Genomic DNA, 21,121 nt, shown 5'->3' on the forward strand with positions numbered 1-21,121 from the left:
GGGGCGTGTGGCGTTGTTTTTGTCGCTGACGTCATTTGTGCGCGACGGACCGAGTCGGCGCGCTCTTCTCCAGCCTGTCGCGCGATGCATACGTCCACACGCGCAACAAGCGTGCCGCTGGCAGGGGTGGGCTTGTGAGGAGAGAAGTGGTGGGTCGACTCCGGTCCACTAGCGGTGGGAGTTCCGGTTCTGTTCAGAGAACCGGTTCTTTTGGCTCAGCTCACTAAAAAGAGTCGATGGCTCTTTTGGCTCCCAAACGGCTCCTTCGACGTTTTTGTTGCTTATATTATTTTATGACTAAATGATGCTAAACATGAATGGCTAATGTTCAGGTACTGATCTCCATAATAGCAAAAAAGAACAATTTGATTTAATAACATTTATTATTTGAGGTAGGTCTACTAAGGCGCAGTAAAAAGGTGCAAATACACTGATTCCAACACTGCATTACTCACTGTAAAGTCAGTTCTCCCTCCATCTCCTCCTCAGCTGGCTGGTTATTGCGCCCCCTCCTGATGCCCTGGCAGTATAACTTGGGCATCTGCTTCTGGGCCCTGACTGCCACGTGCCAGCCTCCCCACAGTTTACATGCACACCAGCTTAAACTGGAGGTGCATATCGTTAATTCACCATAATTAATGATAAACACCTGATATACTGATACATATCAGTATTTACATTATACATGTGTGTGTGTGTGTGTGTGTGTGTGTGTGTGTGTGTGTGTGTGTTATTATTATTCGGTCTATCCCATTTGTAATATTATTCTGAATATTTTTTCTATTGCACAAAACATCCACTAAAACAAGTCCTACGACCCGTTTTCTGTAAACAAACAAACAAATAAATCTCACAACAATAAAACAGACATTTATTATTATTATCATTATTATTATTATTATCATTATTATTATTAGTAGTAGTATTGTTGTTGTTGTTATTGTTATTATTATTATTATTATTATTATTATCCAGACGTTTGAAAAATTGCCTGCAATATCCTTTCTGGCCACTAGATAGCACTGAATCCCACTGACTGAGTCAGCAGTCATTTATTGAGTTAATTGATTAAAAGTCCCAGTGCGGCTGCTGCTGCTGCTGCTGCTGCGGCTGCTGCTGCTGCTGCTGCTGCTGCTGCTGCTGCTACTACTACTGCTGCTGCTGCTGCTGCTGCTGCTGCTGCTGCTGCTGCTGCTGCTGGCCAGGTTCACAGTGGTCACACCAGTGGAATGTTTGCCAACATTCTCCTGCAGGATATTCGTGGAAACATCAGCTGGGAGGCTCGTAAATAGTTTCCTGTCGGCAGCAGAACAGACAGTCGGTGCTCGGCGACTGGATGGCCGTCGTTTCTGAGCGATGGACAAAATGATTTTGACTTGAAGTTCAGCTGAACAGGACGGAATAAAAATATCTAACTGTCATGAGCCTGAAAATATTCCCAGAATTCCAGAGTCAGCAAGCACAGTGGGTGGATGGTGGCTGTGATTTCAGGACTCTCACTCTCTCACTCTGCCCTGTGCTGCTCTTCCTTTTTCTTTTTTCCCATAAGGCCACAGTTTGCTGTATGAGCTGCTCACCGAACTGCTGCCACGTGGGCCGCGCTGTGCCAAGAGAGTCGTGAACTTCCTGTCTGGAACCACCTGGAACCACCTGGAACCACCTAGAACCACCTAGAACCATTCAGGACCACTATACAACAACCTAGAACCACGTGGAACCACCCCTAGAACCACGTGGAACCACCAGGGTGTTTAGCTCCTTAATGAAATGACTCTGAGAACACTGGAATCATGGAGGAGATGCAGCTGTTTGATGACTGACTGTTGATATCACTTCTTCAAGTTTGGCTGAAGGGCCGGATTAAAAAGCTTTAACGGGCCGCATCTGGCCCCCAGGCCACAGTTTGCCCATGTCTGGTCTAGATGATGTCACTTGCTGTGACTTCATGGTGACTTTTTCCACTCGTGCTGCGAGCGTCTTCTTCTTCTTCTTCTTCTTCTTCTTCTTCTTCTTGTTCTTCTCTTGGAGGTGACACTGCCCACCCTCCTGGCAGCTGGCGCTCGTTAAAACTATTTCTGGAGGTTTCTGGTGACCCTGTGGTGACCCTGTGGTGACCCCGCCCACCTCACCTCTCCCTGTGCGTGCGTGTGTCCCCGCAGATCGTCCACGCTGCGCTCCTCTTCCTCCTCCTCCTCTTCCTCCTCCTATTCCATAAGGGTGTTTGAAGTGTTATGCAAGACTATATTACTGTATATAATATATTGTAGTTAGTTGCAACCAATGGAATGCAAAGTATGACGCTTTACCATTTAGTAAACAATGATACTATCAACAGTATCAAGTCAGACCATAATAACAACATCAATAAAATAATAATAGTAGAAGGAGTAATAATAGCAGTGCGATAGCAAGACTGCAGTATAATATCATAAACATAGAAAATATAATTGGCCATGTCATTGTTGAACTGTAATGTATAATATAAAAGATAGTACACACACACAGACACACACACACACACGCACACACACACACACACACAGTGAAAAGCTAGTGAGGACCGGCCTAAATGTCCTCACTCAAAAGGTTAAAAATCCACCATGGTTCTCACAAAGATAGCTAAACAGACACGCACACACACACACACACACACACACACACACACACACACACACACACACACACACACACACACACACACACACACAAACACGCACAGTGGAAACTCAGAAGCTGCTCCAGCTTGAGTGGAGCTTCCTCAGGAGCAGTCAGCAGGAGGCTCAGCAGTGTGTGTGGCCTCCTCGTGCCTGTATGAGCTCCCTACTGAGCATGCTCCTGATGGGACGGCCAGTGGTCTCCTGAGGGATCCCCTCCCAGACCTGGATGGAGGCATCAGTCCATCAGTCAGATCCTGGACGGTCTGTGGTGCAACGTGGCAACGTTGGTGCATGGAACCAGACACGATGTCCCAGATGTGCTCAGTGGGATCCAGGTGTGGGGAAGGTGAAGGTCAGTCTGGAGCATCAATGCCTTCATCCTGCAGGAACTGCCACTGACACACTTCAGCCACATGAGGCCTGGCATTGTCCTGCATCAGAAGAACCCAGGGTCCACTGCACCAGCATCAGGTCTCACAGTGGCTCTGAGGACCTCATCCTGGTACCTAACGGCAGCTGCGGCGCCCTCTGGCGAGCACAAGGAGAGCTGTGCGGCCTCCCCAGACCACGACTGAACCACGCTGGCTGGACAGTAAGGCAGCAGTGATGCTTGGTCACATGACCACCAGGCATGACATTTATTTCACTTCCACAGACTGCATGGTGACACTCAGAGTCTCGTCACACTCGTCTTTGTGTCAGGACACTTTCGAAAGACTTCAGTAGGTGGTCCAATAAGAGCGGCTCTTCAAACTCCCTGATGAAGGGAGCAAAGTTTTTGGTGTAAATAATCAGTGGAATCTCTGAATAGTCAAATCTTTATTCATCAAATGCTGAACTTGACATGTATGAGGTTTGACCAGCAGGTGTCAGCAGAGGACTTCCCAGCTTTGTGGCTTCCTGCACCGCAGCCTCTCACTCCACACCAACCTCAGCTGCTCTGCAGGGGGAAGCAGCTGACTGGTCGTCACGAGGCGACACTCAGCTTGACTGTATGATGGATCGTTAGTGCCCTCTGGCGCTCACACACTTGATGACACTGAACCACATCGCCCTCCACTGGCCGTAGGAGGAGCTGCAGTTAGACCTCGCCAGTCTTCGCTTAGACACCGCCCTCCTCCAGTGGGAGGAGCATCCCCCAAGGAGCAGGAAGAGAAGCCGAAAGTGAAAGTTAAAACTTGTCCGACCTCCATGTTGAGTTGACGCAGTTTCAGCAGAAGTCACAGTGCAGCAGTGGGTGAGTTGTTTCTCTCCTCATTTCTCCTTGTCCAGCAGCAACAGTTGCCCGTTCAGCAGCGGTGGCAACTGTATCATTATTGCTGTGAACCATCAAGAGTCTCTTCCACTGGGAGCCAAGAGGTTTTACTGGGACTGCTGGTGACTGGCAGTGCGCCACTGGGCGGGGTGTCGACACGCTGCTGCAACTGCAGCCTGCTTTTAACTCGGCTACAAAGTCTTTATATTATTATTATTATTATTATTATTATTATTATTATTATTATTATTATTAGTCGTCATTGGGAAAGTGCTTGTTGCCGTGTCGACGCACTCACACTTCCGCTGTGTTGCACCCGAGCCGCTGGAAAAGAACGCCGCAGTTTATTCTTTGACGCTCGCCGCGTCCCTCCTGCGTCAATGGCAGCAGGTAGGATCGTTCAGACCGGAAGTCCAGGGTGTCAAAACACGGTGCTTCCGGTTGATTTTCATCGTAATACGCAATGTGCTGGATCTCGTGTTTATATGTGCTGTACTTTACTGTGAAACATCAACGCGACGCATCGGCTTCAACGCTGTTCAGGTCGGCCGTCAAACAACAACAGATTTCACTCTGAATCTCAAACTATGATGAACAAAATGCATCTATACTTTAAATACAGAAAAAAAAAATTGTATAAGTATAATAATAATAATAATAATAATAATAATAATAATAATAAAATAAAAAAAGTAGTCGACAAAGGAGGAGATGGAACCCAGTGAAATTTGGCCAGTTCTTTAGAATCTCTCTCTCTCTCTCTCTCCCCCCCCTTCTCTCTCTCTTGCCCTCTCTCTCTCGCTCTCCCCCCCTCTCTCACCCTCCCCCCTCTCTCTCTCCCTCGCTCTCACCCTCCCCCCTCCCTCTCTCTCTCTCTCTCTCTCTCGCTCTCCCCCCTCTCTCTCTTTCACTCTCTCTCTCTCTCTCTCTCCCTCTCTCTCTCTTTCACTCTCTCTCTCTCTCCCCCCCCTCTCTCTCTCTTTCACTCTCTCTCTCTCTCTCTCTCTCTCTCCCCCCCTCTCTCTCCCTCGCTCTCACCCTCCCCCCTCCCTCTCTCCCTCTCTCTCTTGCTCTCTCCCCCTCTCTCTCTTTCTCTCTCTCTCTCTCTCTCCCTCTCTCTCTTTCACTCTCTCTCTCTCTCTCTCTCTCCCCCCTCTCTCTCTTTCACTCTCTCTCTCTCTCTCTCGCTCTCCCCCCTCTCTCTCTCTGTCTCTCTCCCCCTCTCGCTCTCTTTCTCTCTCTCTCTCTCTCTCTCTCCCCCTCTCGCTCTCTTTCTCTCTCTCTCTCTCTCTCCCTCTCTCTCTCTTTCTCTCTCTCTCTCTCTCCCCCCCTCTCTCTCTCTTTCACTCTCTCTCTCTCTCTCCCTCCCTCTCTCTCTCTCTCTCTCCCCTCTCTCTCTCTCTCTCTCTCTCTCTTTCACTCTCTCTCTCGCTCTCTCCCTCCCTCTCTCTCTCTCTCTCTCCCCCTCTCGCTCTCTTTCTCTCTCTCTCTCCCTCTCTCTCTCTTTCACTCTCTCTCTCTCCCCCCTCTCTCTCTCTTTCACTCTCTCTCTTGCTCTCTCCCTCCCTCTCTCTCTCTCTCTTTCACTCTCTCTCTCTCTCTCTCTCTCTCTCTCTCTCTCTCTCTCTCCCCCTCCCCCCCCCCTCTCTCTCTCTTTCTGAGCTCAGTGTCACACTGCTGTGTTTCACCTCAGACTGACTCCAGTTCAGGAGATGGATGGACAAGAAGTCAGAGCAGAGTCTCCAGGGTCCAGCATGGTGTCTCTGAAGAGTGACCGCTCCAAAGGACTCCCTCCAGTCTTCAGTAATGGACCTGGACCTCCTGAGACACAGTAAGAACACTTGGACTGAGGTCCTCTGCAGTCTTCTTCTCGATGATGCTGCTTCAGTTCACATTTGTTCACAATGAATGACTTTTTTTGAAGTGGTTTCAGCTCCTGTAGAATCACCACATCAGTTCATAGTGTTTGAGTCAAGAGGGAAACTGGCTGCTGGAGTTGCAGTGCAGGAGTCAGTTTGAAATCAAGGTTTTGACTGTTTGTGTTGCAGAAGAAAAGACACTCGGTGCTTCTAGAACAGACAACTTGACCAAGTCATTTCAAAATAAAAGCCTAAACTTTATCTTGTTGGGTGTCTCGGTAGTTTAGTATGAATGAAGAATCAAAACTTCAGTCACAGGAAAAATGAGTTCAAGACTAAAAACTATCATCCAAACTGTCCAACTGAGCAGTCAAACCCAAACTTCTCCACAGGAGGAGGAGGAGCAGCAGCAGGAGGAGGAGCAGCAGTGGTGGTGGTGGCTGTGAGGAGCAGGACGTCCTGACTGACCCAGTGTCCAGCAGCTCAGACTGGGACCAGTCTGCTCCATCAGCACTGCAACCTGCCAGTCACACCAAGACTGCTCACAGTAAGACTGTCCACCTGCACCTCCTTCACTTCTCCCTCTGAGGTCCTTCAGGACCTCCAGTGAGAAGATTCACTGAGGGACATTGAGAGCAAACAGTCACACAGCAGCAGCAGCAGCAGCAGCAGCAGCAGCAGCAGCTTCAAGTTGTGGACAGTAAATGATGCTCACACTGTCACACTGATGTTTTCTTCTCCAACCTTTTCTCTGCTCCAGGGGTTGATGATGGTCTGCAGGAGCTTCTCCAGCAGCAGAAGATCAGTCTGGAGAGGAGATGTGAACGTGTGACTGAAGGTGAAGAAGCAGGAAGTCAAACCCTCCTCAACAGCATCTACACTGAGGTCCACATCACTGAGGGACTGAGTGAGGAGGTCAACAGACAGCATGAGGTCAGGCAGCTGGAGACCAAGAAGACCAAGGAGAGCCTCCAGGACCGTCCAATCAGGTGCAGCCAGATCTTTGAAGCCTCACCTGAGCAGCAGGGACTCAGAGTCAGAGTGGTGCTGACCAACGGCGTCGCTGGGGTTGGAAAAACCTTCTCAGTGCAGAAGTTCACTCTGGACTGGGCCCAGGGCCTGGAGAACCAGGACCTTCATCTGGTGCTTCCTCTCTCATTCAGGGAGCTCAACTTGGTCAAAGAGCAGCACTACAGTCTTCTGGAGCTGCTCCATGTTTTCCATCCAACGTTAGAGAAGCTCACAGCAGAGCAGCTGCATGTCTGCAAACTTCTCTTCATCTTGGACGGCCTGGATGAAAGCAGACTGGCTCTGGACTTTGAGGACAACCAGGTGGTGACTGACGTCACTCAGAAGAAGTCAGTCAGTGTCCTGCTAACAAACCTGATCAGAGGAGATCTGCTTCCCTCGGCTCTGCTGTGGATCACTTCCAGACCTGCAGCAGCCAATCACATCCCTCCGTCATGTGTGGACAGGCTGACAGAAGTACGAGGCTTCACCGATAACCAGAAGGAGGAGTATTTCAGGAGGAGGTTCAGAGATAGAGGAGATGTGTCCAGCAGGATCATCTCCCACATCAAGGCCTCCAGGAGCCTCCACATCATGTGTCAGATCCCGGTCTTCTGCTGGATCACTGCCACAGTTCTGGAGAGCATGTTGAGCTCAGAGCAGAGAGGAGAGCTGCCCAAGACCCTGACTGACATGTACTCACACTTCCTGCTGGTCCAGACCAAGAGGAAGCAGCACAAGTATGGAGGAGAGCATCAGACCACAGGTCCACAGGAGCTGACGGAGGCTGACTGGGAGCTTCTTCTGAAGCTGGGCCAGCTGGCATTTGAACATCTGGAGAGTGGAAACATCATGTTCTACAGTGAAGACCTGGAGAAGTGTGGTCTCAGTGTGACTGACGCCTCTGTGTACTCAGGAGTTTGTACAGAGATCTTCAGAAGAGAGAGTGTGATCTTCCACAAAACCATCTACTGCTTCGTTCATCTGAGCGTCCAGGAGTTTCTGGCTGCAGTCTACTGCTTCCACTGTCACATCAACAGGAAGAAGGAGGTTCTTCAGTATTACCTGAAAGACTCAAAAGCAGAGGCACCACAAAAAAATATGTTTTTAAAATTTTCAAATCTGTTTAAAAAAGAAGAAGCCCCTAACCCAAACCAAACCTTGGACACCCTGGATGAGTTCCTGAAGAGGATGATGGAGGAATCCCTGCAGAGTCCAAACGGTCACCTGGACTTGTTTGTTCGCTTTCTCCATGGACTCAGTCTGGAATCCAACCACAGACTCTTAGGAGTCCTGCAGGGTCTCACTGACAACCATCCAGGAACCTTAGAGAAGGTCATCAACAACCTGAAGGAGATGAACACTGGTGATGTTTCTCCTGACAGAAGCATCAACATCTTCCACTGTCTGCTGGAGCTGAAGGATCAGTCAGTGCATCAGGAGGTCCAAGAGTTCCTGCAGTCAGAGAACAGATCAGGGAAACAACTCTCAGACATCCAGTGTTCAGCTCTGGCCTACGTGCTGCAGATGTCAGAGGAGGTTCTGGAGGAGTTGGACCTGAAGAAGTACAAGACATCAGATGAAGGAAGATTGAGACTGATTCCAGCTGTGAGGAACTGCAGGAAGGCAAAGTAAGTCCAGATGTTTCTGTCAACACAATCAATCAATCAATCAATCAATCAATCAATCAATAGTGAGTGAACACAGCTGCAGCTTCTCAAAGCGGTCCTGACTCTGATGGTCTGGGTTCCTTCTGGTTCCTCACTGATTGATTCTGCAGAGACGGAGCTTGAAAGCAGCAGACGCTTGTTTCAAGATCCACCTGCAAAGAAAGTAGTTTACCTTCATTATTGATCTTTGATTGATTGATTGATGGATTGGTTGATTTATTAATTCAGTTTGAAACTTTTGTGAGTGTTTATAAAGAGGTGTTGGCTCCACCCTCTGAGAACACCCTGCTTTGGTCTCCTTCCAACACTGTCAGTCACTGTCAGCAGCAGCAGCAGGCTGTAAACACAGGGCTAATGATGCTGCAGTCCTGTAGACAGGGTTGTGGACCATGAATGGAGTGAAGCTGCTCCACTAAGATGAGAAGAAGCAGCAGGAAGGAATGAAGCCACCAACATGATCAACATGTCCAACACACAGCAGCTTGGAGCTCTGATCCAGTGGAGCTCCAAGCTGCTGTGACTGGACACACCAGTGAGCATCATGTGGAGCTGAAGCAGCAGATCAGAGCAACAGTGTCAGTGTTGACTCACTGCTGTGTGAAGCTGCACTTGGTTCCTTGTTGCAGGAGAACTTCATGTGTCCTTTGTGATGATGGAAGCAGCTGATCAGCTGTTGATGCTCCTTCAGTCACTGTCACACTCTCACATGGTGATGATCTTCTCACTGCTGTCTCCTTCACTGCAGACTGTCTAGCAGTGGACTCTCAGAGCGTCACTGTGCAGTGGTGTCTTCAGCCCTGCAGTCCAGCCCCTCCCACCTCACACTGCTGGACCTGAGTGGGAACCACCTGGAGGATCCTGGAGTGAAGCTGCTCTGTGCTGGACTGCAGAGTCCAAACTGCAGACTGGAAGTTCTCAGGCAGGTTGCTGCCCTCTACTGGTGGACAGTGTGTCAGCAGATGGACATCACACACAACATCTTGTCTCGTTGTTGTGATGTTTGGAGCTGCTCAGTGGGACCAGTTTGGACCGGACGTCCTTCACCGTCACTGTGAAGGACGTCCGCAGCTTCTGTCTCACTGTAGTGTTTTTCTTTGAGTTCATTTCTAAAAGGAAACTAAAATTCTCTTCAATATGAAGTCACAGTTTTCTTCCTTCTAGATGTGATTGTTTGAATTAGTCATTTCCCTCTCCATCATTTCTTCTTCCTTCAGGTTGATTGACTGCAGTTTGTCAGAGCTCAGCTGTGATTGGCTGCTCTCAGCTCTGAAGTCCAACCCCTCCCACCTCAGAGAGCTGAACCTGGGTCGGAACCAGCTGCAGGATTCATCAGTGAAGGAGCTGAGTGGTTTCCTGCAGAGTCCAGACTGTAAACTGGAGGTTCTGAGGTCAGTTCACCCTCTTCACTCTACAACTGCTGCAGTGATTGTTGTCATGACTTTGAATTGACTTTGTTCAAATTCACTATAATTCCATTAGAAATGTTTTAAATCTCTCTCTCTCTCTCTCTCTCTCACACACACACACACACACACACACACACACACACACACACACACACCTGTGATTTTCACTCTCCATCATTTCTTCTTCCTTCAGGTTGTGGGACTGCAGGTTGTCAGAGCTCAGCTGTGATTGGCTGCTCTCAGCTCTGAAGTCCAACCCCTCCCACCTCAGAGAGCTGAACCTGGGTGAGAACCAGCTGCAGGATTCATCAGTGAAGGAGCTGAGTGGTTTCCTGCAGAGTCCAGACTGTAAACTGGAGGTTCTGTGGTCAGTTCACCCTCTTCACTCTACAACTGCTGCAGTGATTGTTGTCATGACTTTGAATTGACTTTGTTCAAATTCACTTTACACACACTTTGATTCCATTAGAAATGTTTTAAATCTCTCTCTCTCACACACACACACACACACACACACACACACACACACACACCTGTGATTTTCCCTCTCCATCATTTCTTCTTTATTCAGGTTGTGGAGCTGCAGGTTGTCAGAGCTCAGCTGTGATTGGCTGCTCTCAGCTCTGAAGTCCAACCCCTCCCACCTCAGAGAGCTGAACCTGGGTGAGAACCAGCTGCAGGATTCATCAGTGAAGGAGCTGAGTGGTTTCCTGCAGAGTCCAGACTGTAAACTGGAGGTTCTGAGGTCAGTTCACCCTCTTCACTCTACAACTTGTATCACTCTTGTTGTTGTTGTCATGATTTTCACTTCACTGCTGTTGGGAATTCAATTTGCAGTCACTGGTTGTGTTTGAAATGTCTGAAGCTGGGTTTAAAGGTACAGTGTGTAAATCCTGCCACCTAGTGGTCAGATTTTACATTGCAGTGCTCATTCGCTCGCCCTCTCTCTCCCATGTTTTTTTCTTTTATTGCAGATTCTGAAGTGGACATTGTAGTTTGATGTTCAGAGTGATGACACCCTGGAAAAACTCTGCATCATTATAAACTCCATCATTTCTTCTGCATTCAGGTTGGAGGGCTGCAGGTTGTCAGAGCTCAGCTGGGATTGGCTGCTCTCAGCTCTGAAGTCCAACCCCTCCCACCTCAGAGAGCTGGACCTGGGTCAGAACCAGCTGCAGGATTCATCAGTGAAGGAGCTGAGTGGTTTCCTGCAGAGTCCAGACTGTAAACTGGAGGTTCTGTGGTCAGTTCACCCTCTTCACTCTACAACTGCTGCAGTGATTGTTGTCATGACTTTGAATTGACTTTGTTCAAATTCACTTTACACACACTTTGATTCCATTAGAAATGTTTTAAATCTCTCTCTCTCTCACACACACACACACACACACACACACACACACACACACACACACACCTGTGATTTTCACTCTCCATCATTTCTTCTTTATTCAGGTTGTGGAGCTGCAGGTTGTCAGAGCTCAGCTGTGATTGGCTGCTCTCAGCTCTGAAGTCCAACCCCCCCCACCTCAGAGAGCTGGACCTGAGTAGGAACATCGTGAAGGCTTCAACAGGGCAGCAGCTGGATGCTCTGGTGGCCAGCAGAGACTATAAACTGGAGAGTGTGAGGTCAGTACTGGTGTGGAAGCAGTGCATGATGGTTGATGATGTTTCCCAGTCCCAGTGTGAGAGGATGGTGCCAGTCAGCCAGTCACATGACTTTGTTGTGGTCTGGTGTTGACGTCCAGCTGCTCCTCATTCATCCAACTGTCCCTCCATCCAACTGCTTCTTCTCTCACTTCACCACTCAATGACTGATCACTTCATCTTCATCACGCCTCACTATCAGTCCAACGCTCTGTGGTCACATGACCTCCATCTTTCACACTGTCAACATGTGACTGAGAGTCTGTCAACAGTCAAGGTCTCTGGGACGATGCGTTCAAGGACTGTGAGTGGTGACTCCTGCCGTCTCTTCTTCTCTCTGCAGCTGGAGGTTCTGGTGATGAGGGAGGATCAGCTGGTCCTGATGATGCAGCAGCAGCAGCAGCAGCAGCAGCAGCAGCAGCAGCAGCAGCAGCAGCAGCAGCAGCAGCAGGTCTGACTGGACCATGGAGCTGAGGGAGAGTGGAGAGGAGAGCTCCATCTAGTGGTGGATCCTGCATCCTGCCCTGCTGGATTAAAGCCACGTTCACGCCATCACTACGCCAAATATTTGTCCACATGACTGAAGCTGAACTCGTGATGCAGAGTGTAGAAGATGGCAGGACCACATCACTGGTCATCATCATTGAAGATGTTCAGCCAGAGAGACGGATCCTGGATGATCTGGGACAACGTCAAGGAGAAGAAGACCACTGACATTTCAAATGCAGAAATAGTCCCATTGTTCTCCTGTTGAGATGATTCAAGTCCAACAGTCCTTCAGAACTTCTGCTGGTTCCTTTCAATCAATCCATGGATAATATTGTGCAAAGTCACGTCTCACTGACCACACTGAGAGTTGTGACTTCCAGTGAGTCCAGTTGCTGCTCAGAAAATCAGCAGTGTGGCCACAAAGAGTGACTGAAGCTCTTCCTCAACTTCTATTGGATTTCAGCACCAATTCTGAGTCATTATTTCTTTTCAATTCAACAATTCCTATCAATGAACCTTTGTCTGTCAATACAATCAATGATAACCTTATGACTGGTTGACATCCCCAGTGAAATAAAAAGGACCAATACTATAATGTTCTAGTAGAACAAAGACGTCCAAAGAAGAACAAACAACCAGGCAAAACATGCAACAACACACAATGCACACACACACACACACACACACACACACACACTGAGCTGAGGCACCGGGGCAAACTACCAAGATTTAAATCACTCACCTTTGCACGTGAGTTGTAAATTAATTCAATGTCTTTCTGTTGGAGCCAAGTTTGGAGTTGAAGTCCCAGTGACTGTCACATCTGAAAGGATGTGAAATTTGTCCTCCACATTTGGCCCATCACCCCCTGAAGGAGCAGTGGCCAGCAGCGGTACTGCAGCCTGGAATCACTGGCTGATCCATCCATCTTCTACCACTTTATCCAGTCGGGTGTCGGGGGCAGCAGCCTCAGCAGAGACCCCAGACTTCCCTGGACCTGGGTCACCTCCTCCAGCTCATCCAGTGGGACCCCGGGTGTTCCCAGGCCATCCTAGAGACCTGGTCCCTCCAGGGTGTCCTGGGTCTTCCTGAGGGTCTCCTCCTGGTGGGCCATGCCTGGAACACCTCTCCAGGGAGGCGTCCAGGAGGCGTCCCATACAGAGGCCCCAGCCTCCTCAGCTGCCTCAACAGTGCAACAGGACAGCAATCAGGTTGCTGGTGAGGTTTGGACCTTGAATCAATTTGTTGTTCAAAGGAGTTCCCTGAAAAGAGGCAGTTTGCTTCTAACTGGAGCAGCAACATCTCTTCTCAGCAAGGTGCCTTTCAATCATTTTATTCAATGCCAACGATTTTGAACCATTTTCAAAAAAACTACTTTGCTTCATCAAATTAAAAACAAAACAAAACAATGAACTAGGAATAAGGGGGCAGGGTGTCACGCTGGATTCTTTGCTGTTATTATCGTGCTATTACAGTGTTGGTTGAGTCTCCACTGATCTGGAATAAAAAAATCCCCAGTCCCAGTCCCAGACCCAGTCCCAGACCCAGACCCAGTAAGAATGTCATAGAGTCTGAGACGAGACCCTGGTCTGGAGACCAGGACCAGTCTGGAGAACTACAAGACTACCTCTGGACCAGCAGGTCTTCCATGCTGCTGACTTCAAGACCAGAGGCGACACTGCTGTGGAGCCTTTCTCCTGTGCGTGTGTACACAAGATAATTGCAGTGTTCTTGCCAGTGATGTTTAACTCTGAGTCTGTGCCAGAGACCACCATGGTCTTCATTCCATCATGGTTCCACCTGGTTCCTCTCCAGTGTTCATGTGCAGAATAGTTGGATGCTACTGAGAGAAAACGTCACATTTCTTTTGGGTTTTTGCAGGTTTTGCTCATGTGTCCCTTTATTAAGCATCCAAAGCACAACATTGTTGTTTTTTTTAGGAATTCAATTTCCTCAGTTTGTTCTGAAACACTTTCTTTTCTCTGAATAAACGAAGCTTTTCTGCAGGACACTCGTCTATTGATTGATTACGCTCCAGTTTTGTTTCCTTCCTTTTAGGTTCTGGTAGCTGAGCAACTGCAGTGGCAACACGGGTCTTGCCTGTCGGGGTCCTGACAGGTTTCTGCTGTGGTGCCTTTCTTGTCAGCTTGGTTCTTCATGTCAGCAAAAACCAGAGCCAGCATTGCTCTGCACTGTTTCTCAATAGACTCAAGCAAGTCCTTGACTGTTGCTCTACGGTGACGAAGATCTTGCAAGCTACACCCGTGTAGGCCATTTATCTGTAGTTTAAATGGAAGTGTAGACACAGTGAGTCTTAAACTGGAAGACCTCTCAGGTTCATTCAGTCCATCAGTGTCCTTCACAGTGTTGAAGCAGCTGCATGAAGGAAGAGCATACAAACCATTGCCATCCATGGCCTAGTGCAGGGGTGTCAAACATACGGCCCGCGGGCCGGATGAGGCCCGCAAAGTGTTTTTTTCCGGCCCGCGAGATGATTTTGCAAAATATAAAAACTGCAATTTTTCAGTGAAAGAAAGTGCTGTTCTAAATGTGTCCACTTGGTGTCGCAATATCGTTTCTGCTTCGCAAACAAACTCAATACTGGGGCTGAGCAAAGCGGCACAAGTACAGCCACTCACGCCTCCTATTGGCTGCCCTCATTGCCCCAGAACACCTCCTATTGGCTGCCCTCATTGCCTCAGAACGCCTCCTATTGGCTGCCCTCACTGCCCCAGAACGCCTCCTATTGGCTGCCCTCATTGCCCCAGAACGTCTCTGTCGAAACAGACAAAGTTGATGCAGAGCAGCGTTGCCAACTCAGCGACTTTCTCCCCCCAAAAAGTCGTTATTCTCCCCATGGTGACTTTTATTTTTTGTCAAAAGCGACTAGCGACAGATCTCCCGACTCTTCCTGCTGTTGTTACGTTGCGATCAAGTGCAAATGGTCAATGATGCAAATTAGACGATGAGGTCATTTGGCGACTTCTAGCGACTTTCAGGACGGCCAATAGCGACTTTCCTCACTGAGGAGTTGGCAGCACTGGTCCAGAGTGCAGAGTGCTGAAAGGACACAGACAAAGTAAAACAAATTTTGTTTACGTTATTATTACGATACCATGATTTTAGCGGTCCGGCCCGCCTGGGAAGAGATTTTCCTCTGTGTGGCCCGTGAACCAACATGAGTTTGACACCCCTGGCCTAATGAGTGGCCAGCTCAAGGCTTTGTTGATGTGAGCTGATGCAATTGTGTAGCTATTTCCACAGCTGTGTTCCAGTAGTTCTTTATGATCCATATGTAAAAAACTACCAACGAGGGCTTTGGTTGGTCAATTGTATCTTGATGTAAATACCAGAGTCTGTCACTTGCACTTGTAGTTTTCATTTTCACCGCTCAAATGCCTCGACACAGGTCCTGTATTGCAGTGGACCGCTGGTGAATCTGGGAATCTCTCGGCCTGGAAGAAGAGAAAGTACACATCAGGAAAACTGCTTTTACAAACTGGGCTGCTTGGCGTTGGCGTGTGTGAACTGCCTCCAGGCCAGGCTGGATCAGGCTCAGACGGTCGGGTCGAAGTTCTGGCAGCGCCAGTACCAGCAGCTGATTGGGTGACACTGGAGCGGCAGTGACGGAGGGTTTCATACCAGTGGCTTCAGCAGGGCTCTGTACCCTGGCAGCAATATTGCACTGCGTTGGTGAACCATACTGGCAGACTGAGCCCAGGAGCGCCCTTCAACCTCCTGGAATATTCTAAGCCAGGAAAACTATGGCCCGGGGGCTATATGTGGACCATTCAGCTGTTAAATCCGGCCCTTGAGCTCAACTGGAAGAAATGATGTTAACAGTCAGTCAGTCACCAAACAGCTGCATCTCCTCCATGTCCCAGTGTTTCCAGAGTCATTTCAATAAAGAGCTCAACACCCTGGTGGTTCTGGGAGGTTCTGGGTGGTTCTGGGTGGTTCTAAGAGCTCAACACCCTGGTGGTTCTAGGTGGTTCTGGGTGGTTCTAAGAGCCAAACACCCTGGTGGTTCTGGGTGGTTCTAAGAGCCAAACACCCTGGTGGGGCTTCAAAGACTCTGACTTGGTTGCAACTTTGCTACATTTTCCAGTGACATTCCAACAACATGTTTCCTCCATGATATCCCAGGATGCATTGTTTCCTCCTATGAGGAGGCTTAGCAGAACACTGCATCCACCTGCTGCTGCTCTGCTACCCCCCCCTCTGACACACTGTAGACCCCACTGTGGCCCAGCTGTCCAACAGTTTGAGCACAAAGTCACAAACTCACGCTTTTTGTAGAAGAACACAAAAACTCTTCCCTTTTATTTTTTCATACATGGAATTAATTCACTGAATGTTTTTTTTCCTTTGACAATTGACTGACATGCAAATATATACATGAGTGAACACACACACACACACACACACACACACACACACACACACACACAATAACAACGCAACAGTCACAAAAACACGACAAACGCTTAAACACACACACACACAAAAAACCCACAAACAGCCGTTATGCAGCGCAAAGATGCGGCTGTTGCTCATCAAACGAGCACGGCCGCCTCGCGCCCCATCACTGTGTGACAGCCGTCAATCATGCTTCTGATCGATGATAAAGAAAATGATTGATTAAATACCTGAGTGAGTGAGTCGGTGAGTCTGTGTGTGTGAGAGAGAGAGAGCGCGCGAGCAAGCCGCGTGTCCGGAGGTCAGTGTAGCTGCTGCTGCTGCTGCTGCATGTTCACCTCCTTTTATGTAACACCCCCCACCCCTCCTCCCTGGAGCACGCACACGCACACAGAGTCATTCATGATCAACCATCATTGAGTGGCGTCTATAGCCGCTGTGGTTGATTAATATGCATATAACCCCCCCCCCCTCTCCCCCTCAGTGAGACTCATCCGTGTTCACTTTGATATTTTTCTCCTCCAACTCAAATTTCCCTCGGTAGTTTGAAGCCAAGCTCACGCCGTGAGCGGCGGTTTGTCATTCAAGAAGTTGTGTCGTTGTTGTGAGTCGGTGAACAGAGTCACTCTCCGCTGTTTCACACTCAAATCGCGCTCTCTGTCACGAGCCGCCGGTTAGTTCACCACCACCACCACCACCATCAGCAGCAGCACTTGTGTACATTCTGTTCTTTCCCGGCGAAGGGGGCGTGTGGCGTTGTTTTTGTCGCTGACGTCATTTGTGCGCGACGGACCGAGTCGGCGCGCTCTTCTCCAGCCTGTCGCGCGATGCATACGTCCACACGCGCGACAAGCGTGCCGCTGGCAGGGGTGGGCTTGTGAGGAGAGAAGTGGTGGGTCGACTCCGGTCCACTAGCGGTGGGAGTTCCGGTTCTGTTCAGAGAACCGGTTCTTTTGGCTCAGCTCACTAAAAAGAGTCGATGGCTCTTTTGGCTCCCAAACGGCTCCTTCGACGTTTTTGTTGCTTATATTATTTTATGACTAAATGATGCTAAACATGAATGGCTAATGTTCAGGTACTGATCTCCATAATAGCAAAAAAGAACAATTTGATTTAATAACATTTATTATTTGAGGTAGGTCTACTAAGGCGCAGTAAAAAGGTGCAAATACACTGATTCCAACACTGCATTACTCACTGTAAAGTCAGTTCTCCCTCCATCTCCTCCTCAGCTGGCTGGTTATTGCGCCCCCTCCTGATGCCCTGGCAGTATAACTTGGGCATCTGCTTCTGGGCCCTGACTGCCACGTGCCAGCCTCCCCACAGTTTACATGCACACCAGCTTAAACTGGAGGTGCATATCGTTAATTCACCATAATTAATGATAAACACCTGATATACTGATACATATCAGTATTTACATTATACATGTGTGTGTGTGTGTGTGTGTGTGTGTGTGTGTGTGTGTGTGTGTGTGTTATTATTATTTGGTCTATCCCATTTGTAATATTATTCTGAATATTTTTTCTATTGCACAAAACATCCACTAAAACAAGTCCTACGACCCGTTTTCTGTAAACAAACAAACAAATAAATCTCACAACAATAAAACAGACATTTATTATTATTATCATTATTATTATTATTATCATTATTATTATTAGTAGTAGTATTGTTGTTGTTGTTATTGTTATTATTATTATTATTATTATTATTATCCAGACGTTTGAAAAATTGCCTGCAATATCCTTTCTGGCCACTAGATAGCACTGAATCCCACTGACTGAGTCAGCAGTCATTTATTGAGTTAATTGATTAAAAGTCCCAGTGCGGCTGCTGCTGCTGCTGCGGCTGCTGCTGCTGCTGCTGCTGCTGCTGCTGCTGCTGCTGCTGCTGCTGGCCAGGTTCACAGTGGTCACACCAGTGGAATGTTTGCCAACATTCTCCTGCAGGATATTCGTGGAAACATCAGCTGGGAGGCTCGTAAATAGTTTCCTGTCGGCAGCAGAACAGACAGTCGGTGCTCGGCGACTGGATGGCCGTCGTTTCTGAGCGATGGACAAAATGATTTTGACTTGAAGTTCAGCTGAACAGGACGGAATAAAAATATCTAACTGTCACGAGCCTGAAAATATTCCCAGAATTCCAGAGTCAGCAAGCACAGTGGGTGGACGGTGGCTGTGATTTCAGGACTCTCACTCTCTCACTCTGCCCTGTGCTGCTCTTCCTTTTTCTTTTTTCCCATAAGGCCACAGTTTGCTGTATGAGCTGCTCACCGAACTGCTGCCACGTGGGCCGCGCTGTGCCAAGAGAGTCGTGAACTTCCTGTCTGGAACCACCTAGAACCACCTGGAACCACCTGGAACCACCAAGAACCACCTAGAACCATTCAGGACCACTATACAACAACCTAGAACCACGTGGAACCACCCCTAGAACCACGTGGAACCACCAGGGTGTTTAGCTCCTTAATGAAATGACTCTGAGAACACTGGAATCATGGAGGAGATGCAGCTGTTTGATGACTGACTGTTGATATCACTTCTTCAAGTTTGGCTGAAGGGCCGGATTAAAAAGCTTTAACGGGCCGCATCTGGCCCCCAGGCCACAGTTTGCCCATGTCTGGTCTAGATGATGTCACTTGCTGTGACTTCATGGTGACTTTTTCCACTCATGCTGCGAGCGTCTTCTTCTTCTTCTTCTTCTTCTTCTTCTTCTTCTTCTTCTTCTTCTCTTGGAGGTGACACTGCCCACCCTCCTGGCAGCTGGCGCTCGTTAAAACTATTTCTGGAGGTTTCTGGTGACCCTGTGGTGACCCCGTGGTGACCCCGCCCACCTCACCTCTCCCTGTGCGTGCGTGTGTCCCCGCAGATCGTCCACGCTGCGCTCCTCTTCCTCCTCCTCCTCTTCCTCCTCCCCCTATTCCATAAGGGTGTTTGAAGTGTTATGCAAGACTATATTACTGTATATAATATATTGTCGTTAGTTGCAACCAATGGAATGCAAAGTATGACGCTTTACCATTTAGTAAACAATGATACTATCAACAGTATCAAGTCAGACCATAATAACAACATCAATAAAATAATAATAGTAGAAGGAGTAATAATAGCAGTGCGATAGCAAGACTGCAGTATAATATCATAAACATAGAAAATATAATTGGCTATGTCATTGTTGAACTGTAATGTATAATATAAAAGATAGTACACACACACAGACACACACACACACACGCACACACACACACACACACACACACACACAGTGAAAAGCTAGTGAGGACCGGCCTAAATGTCCTCACTCAAAAGGTTAAAAATCCACCATGGTTCTCACAAAGATAGCTAAACAGACACGCACACACACACACACACACACACACACACACACACACACACACACACACACACACACACACACACAAACACGCACAGTGGAAACTCAGAAGCTGCTCCAGCTTGAGTGGAGCTTCCTCAGGAGCAGTCAGCAGGAGGCTCAGCAGTGTGTGTGGCCTCCTCGTGCCTGTATGAGCTCCCTACTGAGCATGCTCCTGATGGGACGGCCAGTGGTCTCCTGAGGGATCCCCTCCCAGACCTGGATGGAGGCATCAGTCCATCAGTCAGATCCTGGACGGTCTGTGGTGCAACGTGGCAACGTTGGTGCATGGAACCAGACACGATGTCCCAGATGTGCTCAGTGGGATCCAGGTGTGGGGAAGGTGAAGGTCAGTCTGGAGCATCAATGCCTTCATCCTGCAGGAACTGCCACTGACACACTTCAGCCACATGAGGCCTGGCATTGTCCTGCATCAGAAGAACCCAGGGTCCACTGCACCAGCATCAGGTCTCACAGTGGCTCTGAGGACCTCATCCTGGTACCTAACGGCAGCTGCGGCGCCCTCTGGCGAGCACAAGGAGAGCTGTGCGGCCTCCCCAGACCACGACTGAACCACGCTGGCTGGACAGTAAGGCAGCAGTGATGCTTGGTCACATGACCACCAGGCATGACATTTATTTCACTTCCACAGACTGCATGGTGACACTCAGAGTCTCGTCACACTCGTCTTTGTGTCAGGACACTTTCGAAAGACTTCAGTAGGTGGTCCAATAAGAGCGGCTCTTCAAACTCCCTGATGAAGGGAGCAAAGTTTTTGGTGTAAATAATCAGTGGAATCTCTGAATAGTCAAATCTTTATTCATCAAATGCTGAACTTGACATGTATGAGGTTTGACCAGCAGGTGTCAGCAGAGGACTTCCCAGCTTTGTGGCTTCCTGCACCGCAGCCTCTCACTCCACACCAACCTCAGCTGCTCTGCAGGGGGAAGCAGCTGACTGGTCGTCACGAGGCGACACTCAGCTTGACTGTATGATGGATCGTTAGTGCCCTCTGGCGCTCACACACTTGATGACACTGAACCACATCGCCCTCCACTGGCCGTAGGAGGAGCTGCAGTTAGACCTCGCCAGTCTTCGCTTAGACACCGCCCTCCTCCAGTGGGAGGAGCATCCCCCAAGGAGCAGGAAGAGAAGCCGAAAGTGAAAGTTAAAACTTGTCCGACCTCCATGTTGAGTTGACGCAGTTTCAGCAGAAGTCACAGTGCAGCAGTGGGTGAGTTGTTTCTCTCCTCATTTCTCCTTGTCCAGCAGCAACAGTTGCCCGTTCAGCAGCGGTGGCAACTGTATCATTATTGCTGTGAACCATCAAGAGTCT

The 21,121-nt window shown here is 48.7% G+C and overlaps 1 protein-coding gene across 4 annotated transcripts in view; it reads left to right on the top strand.

The window, feature by feature from the left end:
- Window positions 1-5,612: 5,612 nt before the first annotated feature.
- LOC142882263 (NACHT, LRR and PYD domains-containing protein 3-like) overlaps window positions 5,613-21,121 on the top strand; it is a 25,999-nt gene continuing 10,490 nt past the window's right edge. The window contains exons 1-11 of one of the 4 annotated variants that reach the window (XM_076016908.1): window positions 5,613-5,743; window positions 6,164-6,318; window positions 6,532-8,410; window positions 9,195-9,368; window positions 9,664-9,837; window positions 10,049-10,222; window positions 10,427-10,600; window positions 10,925-11,098; window positions 11,311-11,484; window positions 11,846-11,889; window positions 11,920-14,215. In XM_076016908.1, coding sequence (XP_075873023.1) covers window positions 5,625-5,743; window positions 6,164-6,318; window positions 6,532-8,410; window positions 9,195-9,368; window positions 9,664-9,837; window positions 10,049-10,222; window positions 10,427-10,600; window positions 10,925-11,098; window positions 11,311-11,484; window positions 11,846-11,861 — 3,213 coding nt within the window. In that variant the 5' untranslated portion in view covers window positions 5,613-5,624 and the 3' untranslated portion in view covers window positions 11,862-11,889; window positions 11,920-14,215. Of the gene's footprint in view, window positions 5,744-6,163; window positions 6,319-6,531; window positions 8,411-9,194; window positions 9,369-9,663; window positions 9,838-10,048; window positions 10,223-10,426; window positions 10,601-10,924; window positions 11,099-11,310; window positions 11,485-11,845; window positions 14,216-21,121 lie in introns of those variants that run through there. The other 3 variants (XM_076016907.1, XM_076016906.1, XM_076016905.1) reach the window with 3 other exon arrangements.

The sequence above is a fragment of the Nelusetta ayraudi genome, unplaced genomic scaffold (genome assembly GCF_046127955.1).
Source record: "Nelusetta ayraudi isolate G7.1 ecotype Tasmania unplaced genomic scaffold, CSIRO-AGI_Nayr_v1 ptg000241l, whole genome shotgun sequence".
Lineage (NCBI taxonomy): Eukaryota > Metazoa > Chordata > Actinopteri > Tetraodontiformes > Monacanthidae > Nelusetta > Nelusetta ayraudi.